Source organism: Gymnodraco acuticeps, unplaced genomic scaffold, assembly GCF_902827175.1.
Source record: "Gymnodraco acuticeps unplaced genomic scaffold, fGymAcu1.1, whole genome shotgun sequence".
NCBI classification, from domain to species: Eukaryota; Metazoa; Chordata; class Actinopteri; order Perciformes; family Bathydraconidae; genus Gymnodraco; species Gymnodraco acuticeps.
This window is the reverse complement of record NW_022990238.1, coordinates 6601499-6623012: the sequence shown is the minus strand read 5'-3', so window position 1 is coordinate 6623012 and position 21514 is coordinate 6601499. Positions and strand designations below refer to the sequence as shown.

The 21514-nt window shown below is 41.6% G+C and overlaps 2 protein-coding genes across 2 annotated transcripts; one reads left to right on the top strand and one right to left on the bottom strand.

The window, feature by feature from the left end:
• Positions 1-2: 2 nt before the first annotated feature.
• On the bottom strand, positions 3-9757 carry akt1s1 (AKT1 substrate 1 (proline-rich)). The gene is made up of 6 exons (XM_034220231.1): positions 9605-9757; positions 8339-9074; positions 4608-4875; positions 4443-4526; positions 4187-4359; positions 3-1649 (listed from the first exon to the last, which is right to left on the bottom strand). The coding sequence occupies exons 2-6, from the start codon at positions 8729-8731 to the stop codon at positions 1512-1514; spliced, it is 1056 nt and encodes a 351-aa protein (XP_034076122.1). The 5' UTR covers positions 8732-9074; positions 9605-9757; the 3' UTR covers positions 3-1511.
• Positions 9758-13860: 4103 nt separating this feature from the next.
• Positions 13861-21473, top strand: tbc1d17 (TBC1 domain family, member 17). Its single transcript, XM_034219771.1, has 17 exons — positions 13861-13989; positions 14518-14613; positions 14695-14772; positions 14846-14957; positions 15038-15221; positions 15387-15495; positions 15953-16123; positions 16245-16370; positions 16448-16551; positions 17407-17501; positions 17603-17719; positions 18182-18282; positions 18531-18630; positions 18875-18972; positions 19289-19405; positions 19500-19586; positions 20686-21473. Exons 1-17 carry the CDS (start codon positions 13963-13965, stop codon positions 20845-20847), a joined length of 1884 nt encoding a protein of 627 aa, XP_034075662.1. The 5' UTR covers positions 13861-13962; the 3' UTR covers positions 20848-21473.
• The last annotated feature ends 41 nt before the right edge of the window (positions 21474-21514 follow it).

Sequence of the window (21514 nt, the reverse complement as noted above, 5' to 3'; positions counted from 1 at the left end):
TCTTTTTTTTCTCGGTGTTGCTCCTTTATTTGAAACTTAACGTACTTAACGGAACATTTGTTTGTTTTTGAAATGTCAAAGATGGACATTTTCCTTTCAAATCCACTCATTCAGCTCTCTCTTTCTCCCACAGTCACTTTTTCATTCACTCGGTCATTTCAACAAGATATCTGGAGCAGAAAAAATAACAACCTATAACTCAGTATTGATTTACAATCATACTATCAGTCAGTCATTCATTGGCAAAAGAAAAAGTTCAAATAGGCCAGTTATGAGGAGGAACTGGTGTCCTCCGCTCACATTTTGAAAAGACAACCTTTTTTCCATATGTGTGCCTGAAAACATCCATGGGGTCTGGGAGATCACTGGCTCTGGTCCTTCATACTAAAATCCAGTATATACTGGGCTAAATGCAGAGGGCCATGAGCTAGAGCTAGGCTGGGAGACAGTTATAGTTACAGGATGTTAACTTGGTAACCATCTCGCTCCAAACTTCATGCATAGACATAAGAGAGTGAAATAAAAGATGTTCAACTATTCCTGTAAACAGATTTTATATCATGTTTCAGAAAAGTAACTGACTCCCTCTCTTAGCCATGAATTGTTTAAAGGGATAGTTCAGATTTGTTTAAGTGGAGTTGAATTAGGAGAAACTGATAGAAGTACCAGTACTGAAGTAAATAAATATTCTCCTGTTGCACCAGTACAAATATTTCAATAAGTCTGGTGGCTTTGAAGAGTACAGTATTTTTTAAGTTATTAACTATAGTGGACACCTAATAATACATAAACAGATATCGAACAAAATTAAATGTTTTGTTTAGGTAGCTTAACTACATTTGGCTGCTGCTCCGGCCCACAGCAGTGCAATGCTCTGCTCCGCTGCTGGTACTCTTTGTTTTTGTAAACTGGTAGTAGTTGGTTGTACACTGAGCATGGATAAGCACTTTAAACCCAATTTCAAACAATCCTTTTTTAAGGAAACTGAGAAACTGAGCTTTAGAGCTTATAATATTGGAGCTATAGCTCAAAATGGTGTCTGCTAGGGCGTTAGCATGTAATACTGGAGCCGTGAATGTTGAACCAGCCTGATGCTGCTCTCCAAACTCTCTTTACTTCGCAGGTAATTTTACCACAGGACATACTTCCAAGCCTTGCACACTAAGTGCTGAACAGTTACCAATTGGCCGTGCCAGTTGGACTCCTACACACATCGTTTTAGTGTTTAATGTAGTGTTGAGGGTTGTGTAGCTGCTGGTGTTGTTGACATGTAGTGACGGGGTTGGTGGGGGTATAGTAATGAAATGTTTAAATGTTAGTGTTCATAACAACATTTTCCTCAAAGCATGTACAGTTCAAATTTGGTTAGTGAGAAATAAATGGAGGTAATAGCTTTTACATTGTTTCACATACTGCACGTCACATCTGCCAGCCAACCCAACTCCGGCCGTCATGACAACCTTTATCTCTATCCCCCTCTATCTCTTTCTCTCCACTGGCCTCACTCTCTCTTAGTGCTTGAGGGAGAAGTCCCCTGTGTTGAGACGGGGCCGAGGCAGGGCTCCAAACATTTCTGTCCCATCATTGGCTCCAGGGGCCAGCAGGGCCTTCATACTGGCAGCGATGTGCTCCAGGTCAGCACAGCCCACCTGATAGACATACACAGGGACTGAAAGTTAAACATGGCACAAGAGGCTGCACACTATCACCGGTACCCTCGTGCTACCAACATATTTAACAAACAAGAACTCCTGACAGGGGGCTCAGAGTATCAAACACTGCAAAGAACAACATTCAAAGCTAAATATTAACTTAGTTCTTGTCAAAAAAATATTATTTATGTCATTTCTTTCATCTTAGGTCAAATAAAAGTTTCAATTGATTTGCAGATTCTGTGAAATAAATATAGAACAAGCACGCAAGGGAAGTTGCCTGCCTCAATCTGTGTCTGTTTGTCAACAATCACAATGAATGATTGTGATTGTCTGACTTTAAACTAGAACCATGGAAAATATGAACGTTATGAAATTATGAACTTTAAAAAATGGTTTAATCTATTGCTTTTTAATGGAAAATACATTCATACTTCAAAAAGCACTGATTATAACAGAAATCAAGGATATTAAGTCATTATGATGACTCAACTTGATATAGCCAGGATAAATTGAGCTTATGTGGGCTATGACAGAAAGTATATATTCGAGTCCTACAGGGACCTCAGTTGGTATGGTTAGGGTAAATATTATTGATTTTCTCATTATTTAGTAAATAAAGAGAAAATCTGGACAGAATTAATAGTTTAAGCTTACTTTAGTAGGGTTGCTTTTCATTCTTTTAGAAAATAGAAAATATCTTTTAGTTTGTAAAATATTTGTCTGGCACACCACACACTTTAACAGTCACATGGACCGATGGAGCCATCATGGTCATTAGTTGACGCATCAGTATACCTTGTCCTCAGATAGCATGAAATATGTCAACTGAAATAAAAAAACATAAAAATCTAAAACCAGCTTGTTTTATTATCAATTACTTTATCATCTTATTTTTCGCTGGCTTTGAAAAACTGGCTATAAAATAAACATTCTTTCAGTGATTTGATCAATAGTCTGTGTTGTCTTTCTGTCTGCCCCTGGATTGGGGTCGAATAGTCCATTTAGCTTAGGAACCTTCCTAACGGAGTGAAATTACCCGGAAGTACCTCAGTGGCAGCCATGATAAGTGCCGTTCATATTCTCTAGATGAGAGGAGGTTTCAAACTTCCTTTATAACCTCCTTTAGCCTAGGTACCACTGGACCTTCCTTTACGAAAGGAGAGGAGAAAATTCTGCCCCACAATGCCTTGCAGCCGCAGCATTTGCCGTCACTCAACAGTCGGCCGTTCACGGAAACAACCGATTATGACAGAGAAATTATATCATGAAAGTTACGGTGCTTATTAAGCATTTTAAAACGTATGTGGCAAGTTGCCAAAGTGCTTTGTTTTGAACTTTCATCAGTATTATAATCAAAAAGAGAAATATGAACGTTAGTTTTTACTGAAATGATCAAATAAAGTCAACATTTCACAGTCTTTACTGAGCTGTGTGGGGTTTGTTCAACTTTTAAAAGATGTTTGAATGGTGATATACACAGTGATAGATGTTAAGGACTAACGTTTATAATAAATACATTTGTATTGATTTTAAGATCTTTTCATACAATCATACGTATTGGGATCATTTGTATTAATGTGGACCGGAGGGAGAGGGTGACGAGCATAAGTTTCACTTTCCTTTTTTATTTAAATTCCAACTTTGGTCATGAAGAATATGTTTCTCTGTTGTCCACGTTCATAAAGCATAAAACAACAGCATTAGAGCACGGTGCAGAATCTCTAGATGAGTTTACAGTAGTCCCTCGTTCTTATTAAACATCCATGTTGTAGTCCGCTGTATAGAAAACTGTAGTTTCCATAGTTTCCCCACAGCAGCAGACGCACATTTATGACGTCCGCTGGCGCATCATAAACACGTCGGATAGTGAAAGTGCATTTGGATTCTCTAAAGTACCGCAGTCTCTTCTCCTAAATCCTTTTGAATTCTCCTATCCACTATCCCTTAACCCCGTGACGTTTCACTCAGAGGTCAAGGAATAGAGGATAGGGTTAGAACTTAGGAGATGATTTTTTTGACTATTCGACCGCAACCCTGGTCTGCCCCTGGCTCCGCCTCTGCCCAGGTGTTCCAAATTCCACTCAGTCCTGGATATATATATATATATATATATATATAAAGAGAAGCTGGAGGAGAAGGATCTCTCGCCCTGGTGTGGCTGGCTCGGGCTCCCTCCTTCATTTTGTTCTTTTTGGCCAGTCCTCCAGACCTTCTTCCTTTCTCGTTTGGCCTTTTATGATAAAACGGCTCAATAATAATAAATGTTGCTTACTAAGTACTGGTTGTTGCGTGTATTCTTCATGTTGCGGGTCTCAGCGCGAGCTACTACAGCGGAGTAGAGGCTGTGGCCGTTAATTTCTGATGGTAACCAGCTCCAGAGTAAGTTGGCCTGAACAGTAAACAGTCAGCCAGCTTCATGCTATCTGGAACCTTGAGTTGAGCGCAAAGCCAGCTGCCTGACCCACTATTTCACCCAAACAATTTAATCTGTGCATGCAAACTAACAGATTTTTAAGATTATATGTGCTCACCCGTTCTCCACTGTTGTTTTCTCCTTGAGCTCTGCCTCCTTTGAGGCCCCACACAGGCACAGAGACGGGCAGCGAGCGGGCCATAGCCATGGCGTGGGTGTGGCGGAGCGAGTACGCAGACTGACCCATGGCCATGCCACGCGTTGGTGGAGGGGCATCCTCACTCAAAGAGCCTAGGACAGGTGGAAAAGTGGATGTGAATCTGTGGATCTACGCGCATATGTGGCTACTTTCAGTCAGCATAACAGACTCTTACCATCAGTGCTCTCCTCTTCCCCGTCGGACTCGAAGAACGGTTCGCAATCCCGAGAAAGAGAGTCCTCATCCATGGAGAAAACACCTGAAGCAAAAAGTGAGAAAACCTCAGAATGGATGCACATCAAAGCATTTAGATGGACAAATTAACTGACTCTCTCCTCACCAGCGCTTTCATGCCCATATGGTCTCCTCTCATCCATTTCCTCTTCATCTTCCTCGTCCTCACACTCTTCTTCCAAATCTTCAATCACAGACCTCTGTCTCCCCTGCTCGGCCTCCAGCTCAAACTTCTCCCGTTCCCTCTCTCCGTTGTCGTTCTGCACACCCGCCTGCCCGGTCGCAGCTCCTGAGTTGTAGATTGACGGATAGCTCTGCGAATAAAGTCTGTTGTTTGGACTGACTCCGCCCACCCCTCCATCTCCCTGGAAGCTCTGGAAGAACACAACAATCCATCATGTTATGGATACAAACATTTTCAATGAGCTTAACAGGGCAGAAAACTGTCACAATAATTACTCTATCAACTTTTCGTACAATCAGTTTTGCTGACCTTTATATGCCCGTTGTGTTTACATGCGTTAGTTTACATAAGAATGTCACCAATACTTAAAGGGGACCTAATCTATCATGCAAATTGCACTTTTTGATGTCTTTTATACATAAATATGTGTCCCCGGTGTGTCAGGGAACTCACGCAGTGTCAGAAAATAAAACCCTCTCTCTTTTCCTCCGGACCCATATCTCTAAAAACGGGGCTACAACGGAGCTGATCCAGATTTGCTTCCGATATGACGTAATATCGGAAATATGGACTCACGGCACTATCAGAAACGTTGCTATCAGAAACAATGCCCGACTGTTTTGGACGTAATATGGTCAGTGTTTACATTACATGTATACACTCAGAGCTAACCTGTACTGGAGAGCATGTGTGTGAAGAAGCAGGAAATAAAAAGGAACTCACCTTGTGGTATAACCGGCAAGAGAGAAAGCCTTTGAGCTCCATACTGTTTCAGAAATAATCCTTGATAATCCATGATATGGCGTTTCATCACGGCAGTATTTAGTTTAGACCAGGGGTACTCAAATACAAATCTTAAAGGTCCAAAATAAATGTTTCAATAAGACAAAGGTCCGTTTATCACGGTCATTCAAACTTTTAAACTATTACAACAAGATTCTTAACACGAGGTTGCAAAAACAAAAATAATCTGTATGCAGCAGTTTTCGTTGTTATTGTGTCTGTGCTTGACCCCTCAGAGTCGCAGTGTAAGAGCTGCACAGTTATGAATAAAGGCAGCTGCACCCTCTTTCATTCAGCATTCCCATTATTGCTTTATAAATGTATTGCCCCCTTGTGTGTCCACTGAGGTTCGTCAGGCCCAACACATCTTCAACAAACTCCCCCTTTGCCTCATCATACAAACTCACAAACACCAGCAACTGAGCATTGTCAGTGGTGTCAGTGGACTCACCCACAGCTAAGGAAATGCACTGTGCATTTTTTATTCCATCACAAAGCTGATGAATCAAATCACCAGCCAGTATTTATGTTCTTCTGGTTGCTGTGGAATCTGAGAGGGGGATTTGCTTGATTTTACCTGTTATTTCCTCTTTTTGTTTGCCTTCAACATGGTCTCCATCACTTCAGTCATGCATTCTTTTATACTTCAGTTATTATCCAGTGGAAAGTCCTTACCTACTGGCCTAGTTCAATCAAAGTGGTTACTTTTTTTTGGCTGGGCAGTGTAGTTTTACACACCGTCTTATTTGACTTTCTCAGGACTTAAAACAGTTTTTTGGGGGCAGACCCCCTCAAAGAAAAAAATATATTTACACACGTAAGGTCATCATCTTAATAGTTGTGTATGCTCATCCGTGAGCAGAGCATCAAGTTGACATGTCTATTACAGCTGAATGCGGCGATTACCATTTTGTTCAGCAAAACGCCTCACAAACGTATTAAGATCAACAGCTTTAGTGCGTTTTGATTCAATGCTGAGTACAGCCAAACTGACAGTCTCTTCTCTGTCATTGTAGACCGCAAATACCTCATTCCTTCAGTGCTTGGGTCCGAATGCTTCTCGTTTTGCGCCGTCCAGTTCAAAATGAAATCGCCGCCAATCGTATGTCCACGCTCGCGCCAGGACCGGGGGAGGGGTTACATGACGTGCATCTTGTGCTGCATTCACTTGCACTCGGACATTAGAGACTTTCTCTCATAAATGTCCGATGAGCCACAACTTTTCTTTCAAAACAAAGCTGCCAACTGGGGTGGCAGCTGGGGTGTCAGTTACCACCCCGGTAGGTGAAACTAGGCTACTAGCTACAGTACAGATGGAACTAGATGAGCTGTTAACTCTCGCTCTGAATTTATTTATTTTAAATTCTCGCTCTGACTTAGACAGGTTGAAAGAGACACACACATTTTTCCCACCCGCATTCCGCGAAGACCCGCCCTACTGTGCCTCTGATTCGCAGATTGTTTGGGGGGGGAAAACGCTGACTGGATGCTGAATGTGATTGGACCAAAGCGTTGACAGACACAGGTGGAACACAGTGGAACAGTCAGACATGCAGAGCGCTGTTTGCAGTGGACATAGCGGATAATTTTGACTCGTTGCGAATGCGTTGTGGCGATGTCTCACATATAATACAGAGAGATAATACATATGAAAAGTATAATTTGCTCAGAGTCCGGAGACAGTGGTGGTTCGGTCCGGATCCGGACCAGAGTCCGTAGTTTGAGGATGCCTGGTTTAGACAGTAGCTGCCGGGTCCCGCATGAGCTCAGCCCCCTCCTTTTTTATTTTGTATAAAAAAATGTTTTTTAATGCTTTATACCCTTGCTTTATATTAGCACTTTTGAAACAGGAAGTGAAATAGAGGGATATGAGGCATGGCTAGAATGGGTGATCTGTTTGGTATTTTGAGCAAAACACTTCATAGACATGTTTTTAATATTTGTATTGTTACGACCCTGGGTCGTTAGGTCATTTGTGTGTATATTTTCCCCTCCTTCTGTGTGTGTGTGTGTGTGTGTGTGTGTGTGTGTGTGTGTGTGTGTGTGTGTGTGTGTGTGAGCAAGCAGGTGGTGCCCGTTAGCTGATTAGCTACCCTCGTCAGGCTGTCCACCTGAGGCGACGGGAGCATTTTTAAGCTGCAGCCGTGCAGTTCCTCGCAGCTCTCTCTGACTCAACTTCTCCTACTCCCAATGCTGTGCGTGTTAAGATCTTTTGTCCTGTTGTGCTGTGTTCGCACTTTGAGAGTATCTTGTCCTTCTATGCTTGCTGTGAGCTATTTTACTTTACCTGTCTTTGTAAGTGCAAACCCCTTTTTCTTTCTTTTGGACAGTTCGTTTTCTCCTGTTTTTAAGTTAGAGTAGGTAAGAAGTCTGTATATTTATTTGTTCTCTATTAGGTAAGATTTTGTGTTAAAGTTCAGTTCGTTTTTGTGGTTTTGTTACTCCTGTTTATTTTGTATCAGACTTTCAACATGTTTTTTTGTTGTATATATTTTTGTTGGATTTGGTAAATTAAATTTACCAAACGACATTCTCTGTCTCGGCGTCCTTTGTCTTGAGTGGGAAAAGTGGGGAGAGAGCAAACTTTGTGCTGCGCCTAGGTTCGCCTGGGCGTAACAGCATATATCTAAGACCTATGCTATTGCCTAAAAATAGCATGATAGGTGCACTTTAAGCAAACACTATGCAAGAATAAACAGCATGGTCTCCCAATTTATAAAAAAAACATTGACAGATAGCACAGAAATTGCTTATTTTTGTAATCAGAGATCGAGAGGTCATTTTATTTATTGTCATGGTTGTGTATATTGATGTGTGGATATGTTTCTCTCTGGGACAAAATATAGTCCAAGTAGCTATCGTGAACTCACCCCTCTGTGTCCGAGGTCAGAGGTCAGGTCAACAACCAGTTTGGTTCCTCTCTCTCCCCCCACTTGGCGTGTGTGCTTTTGGGCTGTTAGCATCGTGGTGGAGTGCAGCACACCGATGTCATCCATGTAGCGCCGAGCCGACTCCGCAAGAAACCCTTGACCCCATACATTGTAGGAGAAATCACACTCCTTAGGAAAGGCACTGCTGCTCTCCCGTTTCCTCATCCCATCTTCACCTTCACCCAATGACCGGAACTTCTTACACGCTGTAAGTATGGCCAGGTCACAGCCAGACTTTTGGCAATATGTTTCTGCAGCAGAAAGAAGTGCCAGCCAGCTTTCTTTGTGGTTGTCTGGGATCTCAGGCTCAGATGACTGGGTAATGGAGGCCATAATGGTGCAAAGTAGTGTTACAACTTTCTAATATAGCCAGACCTGATGAGAAAACTAATGCTGATGAATGAAGAGTTTGAGGTTTAGCTTGGATAAGGTTGGACGTAATACAGTATTAACAGGTAACTTTGGTAGCTGCGGTGTATTTGACTTTGCATGAAAAATGTCCTAACTTGTGTTTTTTCTGTCCTGCTGGTGTTAGTTTTCAGCAAATGTAAGGATAAGAAATTATCTATCAGGTAGAGAGGCACTGGGTGTCTTTAAGATATGATCAATTGGCCAGTGTCACTAAACACTTGAGAGCCAGGGGAGAGAAGAGATGTTGCCAAGTTGCTGGTGATACCTGTAAAAAAAAAAAAAAAGACACAAAACAAGGTTAGCTGTAAAATGTTGATAAATATAACTCATTGTAAAAGTGAGATTATTCCTCCTACTAAAGATGTATGAGTTGATAGACATTGCCCATTTGAATATGTGCAGATAAGCATATAAAAACAATCTGCTTAACCTAAGCTGTCCTCGGATTGTCGCAGCTCTCAACCCCTCCGTGAACTGCTTCCAATAAATCTAAGCTAACTAATGCTACTGTAGCTACTGTAACGTTAGCAACTGTAGCTCTTAAATGACCAGGCTCTATTGATCACCAATATTGCCATTTGTGCAATCGTCTCTGTCTGTTTTAGGATTGCATGCTTCGGACTTGGTATGCACAGTAAGTGTCGCTGCTGCAGCTGTTGTTGTGGATCTTGTTGTTTAGTGTTGTGTGCATCCTCCTCATGATGGACCCACACTTCACCTCAATTTTTTCAGGCTTCAGCAGGAGCCGAGACGATCAAGTATAAATTACAGGAAACATTTAAGAGGTTCACCTACCTGTTCAGTTTCTTTCTACAACGTTGCCAGATGTTTATCAATCCTAAACTTTACTTGTTTTTTGTCAAACGTATTCTACATTCTCCAACGGTTTCTCTCCCCTTGCTAGGCTCTACAGCAGCAGCAAGCTAGCAATAATTAACAACGGCTTTTCCGGCTAAGAATTACAAAATAAAAGCCGTGAAATGACATCTGTGATACTTCACTTACTGTTTCAAAAACTGTTTACACCTCAGTGTATATGTATTATTTATCGGTTTACATACACGTTCCCAATTGCAATACTATCAACCACTCATATATATACTCATATTATATTAGCCTACATGTATTAATGTGTGTATTTGAGCTTGCACTATATATTATTATAACGGGGTATAACATTTTAAAAAAATTATATATTTTAAATATATATATATATTTTTTAATTGTATACCCCGTTTATCTAGTCCCTTTTTGTTTGTTTTGAATGCGGGAAACGATATCTCGAGATTTCTGGATGTAGAACACATGTAGTAATTTTGACAAAGCTGACTTTGACTTTGACTTGATGTCTTAGATTCTTATTTTGCCTTTACAGGCATGCTTTTCTTTTGTTTGTTGGCTATACATGTTTAACAAGCATTGTTTTAGCAAAGTCTCTGTATTTGGTAAACATATGATGATAAAGAATTTGAGTATATAAAACATTAGGTAATAGGCCGGGAGTATCACAATATAAAAGTAATATTATTTTATTACGTCCCGTTACTTTTGTATACACTGTTGTGTTTCCATTTTTGACAAGAAAAAGACAGTTTCCTATGTTATTATATAATGATTGTAACATAATACCTGGAAAAACAAAGTCTACCAAAACAAAGTCTACCAAATATTACTATCCATTGATTTCTTTCCACAATCATCACGTAGTGGACGTACTTGATCATACAATTAATGTGATTAAATGGTTTTAATTTGAAGGAGAATGCCGTCTGCTCTCATCCGGGTTAGTTAGATGCGAATAACTTGATGCCTGGTGCAGTTTTGACATCACCTGTTTACTGAGTCTCCGCTTCCAATCGGAGGCACGTTGAATACGTGACAGAGCTTTGAGTGCGTGCTCGTACTCGCCTTGTTCTCGTGCACGTGTACCTCCACCTCGCTCAAACCCACCTACCAGCTGCTCACAAGTTCAGTCACATGAGTATGGTATTCATTACCATGTAATTAACAGGAGTAATTATAACTCTGGTTATAAGAGTTCATGGTCCATGTAATCGATTAATAAGCTCTACATTTAGCATTGTGGAATTTGCCTCAAGTGGCTAACAGTCTGTAAAGGATAGGACACCCCCTGTCCTCAAAACATATGTCTTATAGACCCTCGCTTTGGATAAGGAAAACCCTTATATTGGGATAATGGGAAAAACCTTATGAAGGGCAAGTGAGTAGGGATCCCTTTCCTAGGGCCAGCAGAAATGCAACGACAAATCTAAATCTAAAATATAATAAACTACAGTTTAAACAATCAGGATGACATAGTCTCCATGCCATAAAAACCTGGATGACAGCAAATCTACTCAAACTCAACAGTAAGAAGACTGAGCTCATGGTTGTGGCCCCCAAAGCACTGCTCCGGAAGGTTGGGGATCTCCTCCTCCACATTGACGGCTGTTCCATCTCCCCGTCTCCCGAAGTCCGTAACCTGGGTGTCATCCTTGACTCCACTCTCATTTCAGTCACACATCAAATCCGTCACTAAGTCTGCCTTCTATCACCTCAGGAACATCTCCCGTCTACGACCATCACTCTCTGATTCCGTGGCCGAGACCCTCATTCATGCATTCGTCTCCTCCCGGTTGGATTACTGCAACGGAGTCCTGTTCGGGGTTCCCAGTAAAGCCCTGGACAGGCTCCAGTATGTGCAGAACTCGGCTGCCAGGGTGCTCACTCACACCAAGCCCTGGCAGCACATCACCCCCACCCTGATCCACCTCCACTGGCTCCCAGTCAAGCACCGTATCACCTATAAACTCCTTCTTCTGATTTACAAATCCCTCCATGCCCTCGCCCCCCAATACCTGTCTGACCTTCTCCGCTACCACACTCCATCCCGGAAGCTAAGATCATCTGGACAGGATCTCCTCTCCACCCCCCGCACCAGGTTGCGGACTTTTGGTGACAGAGCCTTCAGTGTGGCATCCCCCACCCTCTGGAACTCTCTCCCCCCCGAAATCCGCAGCGCCCCAACCCTGGACATTTTCAAAAAAGCCCTCAAAACGCACCTTTTTACCAAGGCTTTCGCCACTGTATAGTTAGTTTAATAGGTTTATTTTTCCGCTACTTCCCCCCCCCCACCCCCATAACCTGTCTGCCTTTTCCCCCCTACTACCCCCCCCCCCCCCTACACGACTTGTAAAGCGACCTTGGGTTTCCTGAAAGGCGCTATAAAAATATTATATATTATTATTATTATTATTATTATAGTTATAGACAGGGCTGCACATAACTGGTGCGCAGGTGCGCATGCGCACCTCCGCCAAAAAAAGAGCACCGGGTCATTTGAAACAAAGCGCATTTGCGTACCAACATTGAGAAGGAGAGAGAGAAGAGAAAAGAGAAAATAGAGGAGAGATGAGAGAGAGAGAGAAGAGAGAGAGAGAAAAAAAGATATTTGCGAGTTGCATATGAACCATGATATGAACTCAGGGCCGGCCCGTAGCACTGGCTAGATGTTCGCCTAAGGCGCCAGATCTGGGGAGGCGCTGCGCTGGCAGTTCTGGGAGGGAAAAAAACATTTTGACCGTTGGGGCTCATCCTAATTTTCGGCCTTGATGTAACAATATTCACAATTAAGTAAATGTAACACCCTTTTCACCCCGGTTCCACCTTTCATTTTGCCCTGTACGATGGGCGCTGTAAGTGATGAAAATGGGGGATGTTGGCTTATCTGGCGCCCGCAGCTTACAGACAAAATGCGAGTGAGCGAGGGAGAGAGGGAGGGTGCACCGGTACCGGCGCTGTTGTTATTAGAATCTGGTGCTAGCTGCTCTAACGGAGATAAGAAGAAGATGTTTCTACAATAATGTGGAGGGAGAGTCCTCTCCAGTCAGACTGAGAGGCTGATAAGTTAACTACAGCTCAGTGAGGTAAAGGACTCTTAGTCTAAATTCAAACGGTTTGGTCACAATTTATGTAAACACATATTTCCAAGGCACTCTTTTGTAATTATTGGGATAAACAGGTTTTAAATCATTCCAATGTATACTATAGGACAGTAACCAAAAATATCCTTTAAAACGAGATACAAAAAAAAATGCATAAATAAATAAATGTTATGGTAAAATAAGATATGAATGAACAACACAAATAAAATAAGTTACATTAATTTGTTATTGGCTATGGTAGGCTATTGGTTATGTTCACATACTTATTTGATTACATCCACTTGTCTAAGATGACAACAGAGACTTTCGACCCAAAACCAGCTGTTGACTTGTGGATGCAAGCAGCTAATCGCAGACTCAACCAGAGAGAAAGTAGTAGGCCTACATCATCAGCTACCATGTCTGACAGAGAAGAAGACAGTGAGGAGAACAGTCAGGAGGGTAGTGATGACAGCTTGTAGGATTACTGGTCGTGCTAATGTTGTCTTGTGCTCACCTCTGCATGTGTGTTCTGTGTTCACCTCTGCATGTGTGTTCAGTGCCGTGTGTCTGGCAAATAAAGTCAAGACCCCCTCAAAAGTTACGGTTTATTTCATTTTAAGGATGAGCACCAAGCAACATCTCCAGGTGCTCCTTTGAGAACCAGGGCAAAAAAGTTATGTGCACCCCTGGTTATAGATGCGTTTATATTGATCTGTTTATTGTAATTTGCCAAAACAGCAAAACAACAAGGCAAATGCCTAGTCCGTAGGCCTATGTGTGTAAAAAATAGAGTAAAATTAGCTAAATGTTTACCATTTGCAACATCAAGTAATTAACACATTAATGTCTCAACAATTATTATACAATAACCTAAAAACAATTATTATACAATAGCCTTAATACTATTCTGAAATACTATGACATTACTTTTGTACATGAGTATGAGTACGGGTTTGAATGCAGTAATTTAAACTGCAAAATATATTCTTTATAAAAATGTAAATGGTTCAGCAAAACTACAAAGAACAAGTATCACTATTTGACATAAAATGACTTGCAATGTCTTTTATTATACTATTATTATAATAAAAAAGGACACAAACAAAAGCAGTAGTCCATTTTCAGCTCATGTGATGACGTCTCTTTAAGGGGCCGGGCTTCTCGCTAGTAGGAAGTGTGACGTAACATTTATTTTGGAAAACGAAGTCGAGGCAGAGGTGAAGGAAAATGGAGCAAAACATTGAGGATTACAAGGTATTTCTACAATATTTCACATACTATTATAATTTGTGAATGCTGACAATTTTCCCTCAACTCGACTGTGTAATGTTGGGTGAAACTACTCGAGCTGGCCGTCATTGTTAGCTTATTGTTTATACATCAAGCTAGCTGTGTGTTTTCACTAACGCTCGATGAAGTCAATCCGCACACTGTCAGCTACGTTTTATCATCTGAATGGATATAAAATGTCGGACTCTGTTTTGTAGCTAGCCTACAGCCGTATCTATAGTTATACAGACGGGAAAAATATAAAAATACAGTATATTCTGTATCACTATAACGTCTTCCTATGTGTTTGTCTCGTCTTCACCTACTGACCTGACAGACCTGTAATCACGTGACAGACAAGTACTATGTGCTATGATTTCATTAACCTGCCTGCCACAGGTTAGATATTTGATGTGGTACATAATGTTCAGTTCAAGCCGTAGCCTAGCGTAAAAAAAATTGTTATTGATATGGCTGCATTTATATTTATGTGGGCTTTTTCTTTCTTCTCAGCTTATATTTGAAAAAGAGGGAGTATACCTCCACACAAATGCCAAGAGAAGTAACCAGGACACCACCATCCCAGGGTTCATCCGTATTGTGGAGAGGGTAAGCAACATGTGTAAAGATACAAAGACCGAAATTGAAAAAAAAAGCAGTGGGGATTGTCAACAACACATTTTTTTTTAGGCCGGTGTTCCAGCTTTAGAGTGGAGCCCCCTTGAAGATGAGGGTCGCAGTGCCCCTGCTGTACTCTACACCAAAAAGGTCAGTAATCATCTGTTTGATATACATACAAATGACATGAGTTTTTTTTTTTAACCCACTTCTTATTGAATAGGATGGAGACGGAGTGGAGGAAGATGCAAACTATGACCCTGGTTATGAGCCAGACTGGGCAGTCATCAGCACAGTGAAGAAAGATCGGGAACACGTCCCAGTCAGAGACTCAGGTGCAGTTATCACTTCTGTCACTTCAGGCAAACAGTTACTTCAAAGAAGAAGAAACTAACGGTGCCTATTTTGTCTGCAGGTCAATGGTCATTCTCTCTGCCTCTGTCAGAGTTATACTCTCTGCGGAGGGCTCGGTTCTCCTTGGGGAGAAACTTCTTGGTGTTGACTAGTAGAGGGGGCCACCCACTTCCTCCCCTGCACTTCCACAGAGGAGGAACCAGGGAGCTGTTTAGAGCCATGAACCGTTACATCATCCTCGACCAGTAGGTACCATCTTTGACCTCTAGCAGCAGTTACTGACCTGTAAACAAATTAGAAATAATCTCATAACACTTCTGAATACAGTAGATTTACAGTTTATGACAGAGCTGTGTTGACAAATCACACGAGTATGAAAAACATCACATGGTCTCTGTTGTTATCATCAGGTCACCGGTGGACGGGAGGCTCTTCCTTGCCTACCCTCATGACCCCGGCGCTCTCTCTCAGTCCTTCGATAAGCTGCAGCTTTTCGACGATGGCTCTGATCTTGTTTCGGTATTTTGTTTTAATTTTCCTTGATCCTAAAACCTATATTATTGGCTTGTTGATCAATCCCAATGACTCACTGATCATAGTCCTAATCTTTAAGATAAGATAAGCCTTTATTGATCCCCAGAGGGGGAATTCAAGTGTTACACCAGCTCAAAGACAGAAATAAGTCAAGATAAATTGAGAAGTAGAAATATTAAATAAAAGAGGTATACGCAATTTCTATTATAGTTGAACTGATAACAGAAGTATACTAGAAGGAACTATAGAAGTGCATGTAATGCCTACATGATTAGGTAAGCACAAATGTATAGGGACAACGTTGAGTGACATAATGAAGCATGACCAGTGACATAGCACATGACTCAGTGGGAGTAGACAAACGTTATCCAGCGTGTTACAGTTCAAAGTCAAACACATTTGTGTGCTTGTTTGTGATTCTGTTCTCTCTCCAATTGAACAGAGATTCATTCAGGACCCATATGCCACTACATTTGGTGGATTCTCCAAAGTCACAAATTTCTTCAAGGTGGCACTACGACCTCCAGGGCCAGCCACCCATTCCCGCGCTGCCCATGATCCCAGTTTCCTCCCCCAGTCCGACGAAGAGCCCGGCTTTGAGCTCATCAACTGTGTAAGAGAAGGAACCAAAAAGAACAATTTGGATGACACATTCAGGTCTAATAATATGTAAAGATGACAGTGACATGAGAATCTATATCGGTTGTTTATTTTGGTGTCTTTCCTTCCATTAGGGGGTGGAGCTCGGTCCCAGACCAGACGTTACCAGGGGACGACCGCTGGACAAATGGGAGGAGTTTCTGGACCCAGAGGGGCGAGTGAAGAACCCAGAGAGGATCAAAGAGATAGTATTCAGAGGGGTGAGACAGGAAATACAGTTGACTTGTTATAACCCTCTATCAGATGTGCATGTTTCATACCATGTTGTCCATTGCAGGGTGTCACACCGACCCTGAGGAAGGAGGTATGGAAGTTTCTCCTGGGCTTTTATCCATGGAACAGCACTCGCAAGGAAAGAGAAGACATTCTTCGGGTCAAAACGTTAGTGTTGTTATTACTGCATATCCGCTCCTAAATCTATTAGACAGTTAAAAAGTATAGTTTGACATTTTGGGAAATACACTATGTTTCTTCCTGGCTGAGAGTTAGTTGAGAGGACCAACACAACTCTCATGTCTATTAGGGCTGCTCGATTAATCGTATTTGAATCGCAATTACGATTATGGCTTGCAACGATTACGAAAACAACGTAATCGAAATAAAACGATTATTTTTGTATTATTATAATTTTTTATTTATTGGATTTTCAGTTGAATTATACTTAAAGTTCAGGGTAATCAACTGTTAAAAACATACTGTCCAAATCTTTTTTCTCCAATAAATGGATGTTTTCAAAGTAAATGGATAATCGTTTTTAATAACCGTGATATCAATTATTGACCCAAATAATCGAGATTATGATTTTTGCTATGATCGAGCAGCCCTAATGTCTATATAGTACATTCAAAGATAACGCCAGCAGCCAGTTAGCGTTACATATTTTTTAAGACAAGACGCATAGACTCAAGGAAGGGGCTGTGCATGACCAAGAAATAAAACCTCCTGCAAAACCATAACATTTCAGATGTTGTTCTGATTAAACCACCAACATTTAACGTGTTTACCTGTGAACTTTAGAGTTGTTATTTAATGGAATTTAATCAGGCTTTTCACCCTGTTTGCTGTCTTTGTGTTAAACAAATCGAACTGGTTGCTGTCTTTGTCTTCCTAACTTTAAAGATGTGAGAGTGGTATCAGGCTTTTCGGCTAACTCAAAATAAACTGTATTTCCTTAAAATGTCCATGAACTACAATTTAAATGTAGTCAGCCTCTAAAACGTCTTTCTGTGTCTACAGGGACGAGTACTTCAGAATGAAGGTGCAGTGGAAGTCAGTCAGTGAAGAGCAGGAGATGAGGAACTCCCTCCTCAAAGGATACAGAAGCCTGATAGGTCAGCCCTGCAATCTGTGATAAAACAGAAGATCTGTTCATAGAATCAGCTGCCTGTTCAATAGGCATTGAAATTCAACTGCTTTGGTTCTGTTGTGACAGAGCGAGACGTCAGCAGGACGGACAGAAACAATACGTTCTTCTCTGGGAACGACAACCCAGGACTGACCCTGCTGAACGATGTGCTGATGACCTACTGCATGTTCAACTTCGATCTTGGTATGTATTTCTAAACTGTTGGCAAGCAGAAGTGCACATACTGAACACATATGTACCAATACAAATGTAAAGTACATACTAAATGTAAACAATGTAATATTAATCATTTGAGTTGTTTATACAAGGGCATTGCATTTCTGAAGTCAATAGTTTGGTCATAGTATGTGCTTACCGGTCCTTAATATTTATTAATTAAGGCCAATGAGAATACTTTTTTAACAATAAATGTAGGCAACAGGACACAAAGACAGGTCACAGAGGGACTAGCATTAGACACAGATTATTATTATATTTAACAGGTTCACATATGAAGAACTGTGTAGGAGGTACGGTGTTTTGAACATTTAAAGTAAAGACTCTTCAGGACTAAGGCAGCTCTTCCAACAAAGCATACCAAACACACACAGTATGTCTCATTAAGGCAGATATATCAACGTCTCCCTTCTGTTTCCATGTCTCCAGGTTATGTCCAGGGGATGAGTGACCTCCTTTCTCCTCTGCTGTTCGTCACACAGAACGAGGTGGAGTCCTTCTGGTGTCTCACAGGCTTCATGGAGCTGGTGGTAAGAAGAAATACTTCTCTGTCTCTGTGGGCTTTGGAATATCAGTCAAAAACACGTTTAGATGTGGTTGTTCCTCTCCCTACATTATCATTCTGGCTTTGCTCAGTCCTGTGTGGTCACTGCAAATCTGTTTTGAATGAAAGCACAAAGCAGACCCTTTCAAAAATGGCTGCAGTTTTATTGCAAGTTTGAAGATGAGGAATGTGTTGAAAGCTATGGATTTGAGGCTTTCTCTGTTTCCTCCGCAGCACCAGAACTTTGAAGAGTCCCAGGAGGCCATGAAGAAGCAGCTCCTCCAGCTCAGTATCCTGCTGAAGGCTCTGGACCCCGAGCTGTGTGACTTCCTGGGTTAGTCAGATTATACTCATGCAGGCAGACTGGATTGTTGTTCAACTCTTGAGTAATTAGGTTAAAGCAATGAAAAGTAGTATACAAACCAGAACAAAGTACACATGGGTGCGCATATGTTGATATACATAAAAGGCATACAAATGTATTCTAAAAGAAAGGAAATTCACAAATTGGATGAAGACAATATAACGTATTAACAAGGGGCTCATTCTTCTTTTTGGGTGCCTTTCTGTGCCATCAGACTCTCAGGACAGCGGCTCTCTTTGCTTCTGTTTCCGCTGGCTGCTCATCTGGTTTAAGAGAGAGTTTTCCTTCGAGGACATCCTCACCATGTGGGAGGTGAGTGCACCACATAGGCATGGAATATTTGATGATGCTATAACAGCTAGAGTCAGCCAGGTTCAATGTACTCCTTTGAAGCTTCATGGTGTTATATCAGTGTGTCTTTAAATGTCTTGTTTTTTCAGTCCAATGCCCAGATGTTCAGTTTTATTTTGTATTACATTTTGTAACTTGTTTTAAAAATGTCTGATTAAGCGTTTATCAAAATAGTTACCGATGACTATTTTAAGTCAATAGACTAATCTATTAGTAAACTAAACGTTGCATCTCATTTGCAAATAGTGTTTGTGTAACATCCTTTTCCCTGCCACAGGTCGTCTGGTCTCGTCTGCCATGTGACAACTTTCACCTGCTGATCGCCTGTTCCATCCTGCAGTCACAGAGAGGAGAGCTGATTGGCTCAGACCATGACTTTAACACTATTCTGAAGGTGTGTGTGGTGTGTAGTGTGTGACAGCCAATGAGTTACTTTGTCTATAACTATACACTCATCTGTACAACTCCCCGTTGTGAATGCTCCTCAGCACATTAATGAGTTGACGATGCAGTTGGACCTGCAGACTGTTCTGCGAGGAGCGGAGGCCATCTACCTGCAGCTGACTCAGTGCAAGGTAAGAGGCTTCAAATCAAATCAAGTTTTATTTATATATCACATTTAAAAGCGATTTTTGTTCGAGCCAAAGTGCTGTACATGTGATAAAAACACTTTACTACAATCACAATAAAAGACAATCATTTACAACAGAAATATAAAAAACAAAAACACAGGGAAATGTCAGGTGTCATGCTCCGCTCTGACTAGAAGGCCAGAGAGAAGAAGTGTGTCTTTAGTGAGGATTTAAAAACCCCTAGTGTCTGGGCCGACCTCACATGGAGGGTCAGAGTGTTCCAGAGCCTGGGGCCAGCTGCTGCGAAGGCTCGGTGCCCTCGGGTTTTGAGCCTGGTCTTGGGCACTATCAGCAACAGCTGATCAGCCGACCTTAAAGCTCTGGCTGGGGTGTGGCGTAGCTTCATGGGCCAATCAGATTCAGCCAGGAGTCAATAGAGTGTCTCAGTGTTTATAATGAAGAAATAAGGATCTACAGTATACCACTGTTTCCTTACCGATACCTATTTCCCCCATTAAACAACTGAACAATTAATAATATATGTGTATGGGTGCACCTTGCTTAACCTATAGAAACCTAAAAACTCAAATGTAACAAATGATATACTTCCTTAAAGGTGACGTACTCATGGCAGTTATGTAATACTGCACTTCAAACATTTAGAATAAAATCTAAAGGGAAACTGTGCATACATTTACATTTGAGAATTAAGAATAACCAAGGAATTATACCTCCAGTGTACCATATTGGAAATGACTCAACCCTCTATATAGCCTATACCTAAATGACTGATGTTGTCTAACAGGTCAGGTTAAGAGATTGCATCAGATTATGCTTTTTTTCCATTTGTCCTAAACAGTGATTGAGTACAGGATCTGCACATACCTAACAAACAGCTACATCGAAATCTAGGATCTTTTATATATAAGTTGAGTCACCTCTACACAAGTGATCCTAACCTCATGTCCTCCTCCTCCTCCTCCTCCTCCTCCTCCTCCTCCTCCTCCTCCTCCTCCTCCTCCTCCTCCTCCTCCTCCTCCTCCTCCTCCTCCTCCTCCTCCTCCTCCTCCTCCTCCTCCTCCTCCTCCTCTTCCCTGTGCAGGAGCTCCCCCTGAAGGTGCAGCAGGTCATGGGTCTGTACGTCCCCTCCAGCTCTGAGGAGGACAGCCCAGACTCCCAGGCCAGCGAGACCCTGCGCCTCCTCGCAGAGTCCCAGGCAGGCGCTGCTTCCTGTGATTCGGCACCCGTTCCCACCTATCCTTAAATCTGCAGGTCAGCTGGGGGACTTATAGTCACTAAGAAATGTACGGACGATCTTTATATATGAACAAAAAAATGATGTATAGATATATGAAAACTCTATCCAATGAGAAGGAATGAAGACTGTTGTTACTGTCTGTCAGAGGCAGGGGGCGCTGTTGAAGCTTTTTTTCTTTTGTTTAAACATAGCTGTACTTGCAGTGCTCTTTTTCCATGTTTATGGTCTGCTCCTCGTCCTCCATGACAGCGTGTCATTTGTTTACATGTCCTGTGTCTTTGTTGAGTGTTGTCCTCCTTTCTACTCCCCATCCCTCTCTGAGTGATTCTCTTTTACCTTTCTGACAATGATTTAATAATCATCTCTGCTCGACCCATGTGATGCTTTCAGTGCACTTTGTCCTGCGTCCCCTCGCCACTGCTCCTTAAAGGGAGCAAGATGAAGGATTTGCTCACTGGCAGCATCTTGTTAGGACGGTATGATGCCATTCCAGCCCTATGCAAACTTTATTGCATGCCTTATAGTTTGCGCATGTGGCGTGGTGATCTTTTTAGCCTTGTAATTATCTACATATTGTCATGAAATAACATTTTCATCCGCTGATTATTTCCAAATAAATGGTTGAATCTTAATGAAGCATGTCATTGATATTTTTGCTTTTGACATCACACAG

Excerpts from the sequence above, each read along its gene's own strand:
- akt1s1 (XM_034220231.1), bottom strand. The coding sequence starts at position 8,731 with ATGGCCTCCATTACCCAGTCATCTGAGCCTGAGATCCCAGACAACCAC. Across the intron at positions 4,527-4,607 it reads ATATGGGCATGAAAGCGCTG|GTGTTTTCTCCATGGATGAG; the intron begins GTGAGGAGAGAG and ends TTTTTGCTTCAG. Across the intron at positions 4,360-4,442 it reads GGAAGAGGAGAGCACTGATG|GCTCTTTGAGTGAGGATGCC; the intron begins GTAAGAGTCTGT and ends CACCTGTCCTAG.
- tbc1d17 (XM_034219771.1), top strand. The coding sequence starts at position 13,963 with ATGGAGCAAAACATTGAGGATTACAAG. Across the intron at positions 16,552-17,406 it reads GACATTCTTCGGGTCAAAAC|GGACGAGTACTTCAGAATGA; the intron begins GTTAGTGTTGTT and ends CTGTGTCTACAG. Across the intron at positions 19,587-20,685 it reads TGCAGCTGACTCAGTGCAAG|GAGCTCCCCCTGAAGGTGCA; the intron begins GTAAGAGGCTTC and ends TTCCCTGTGCAG.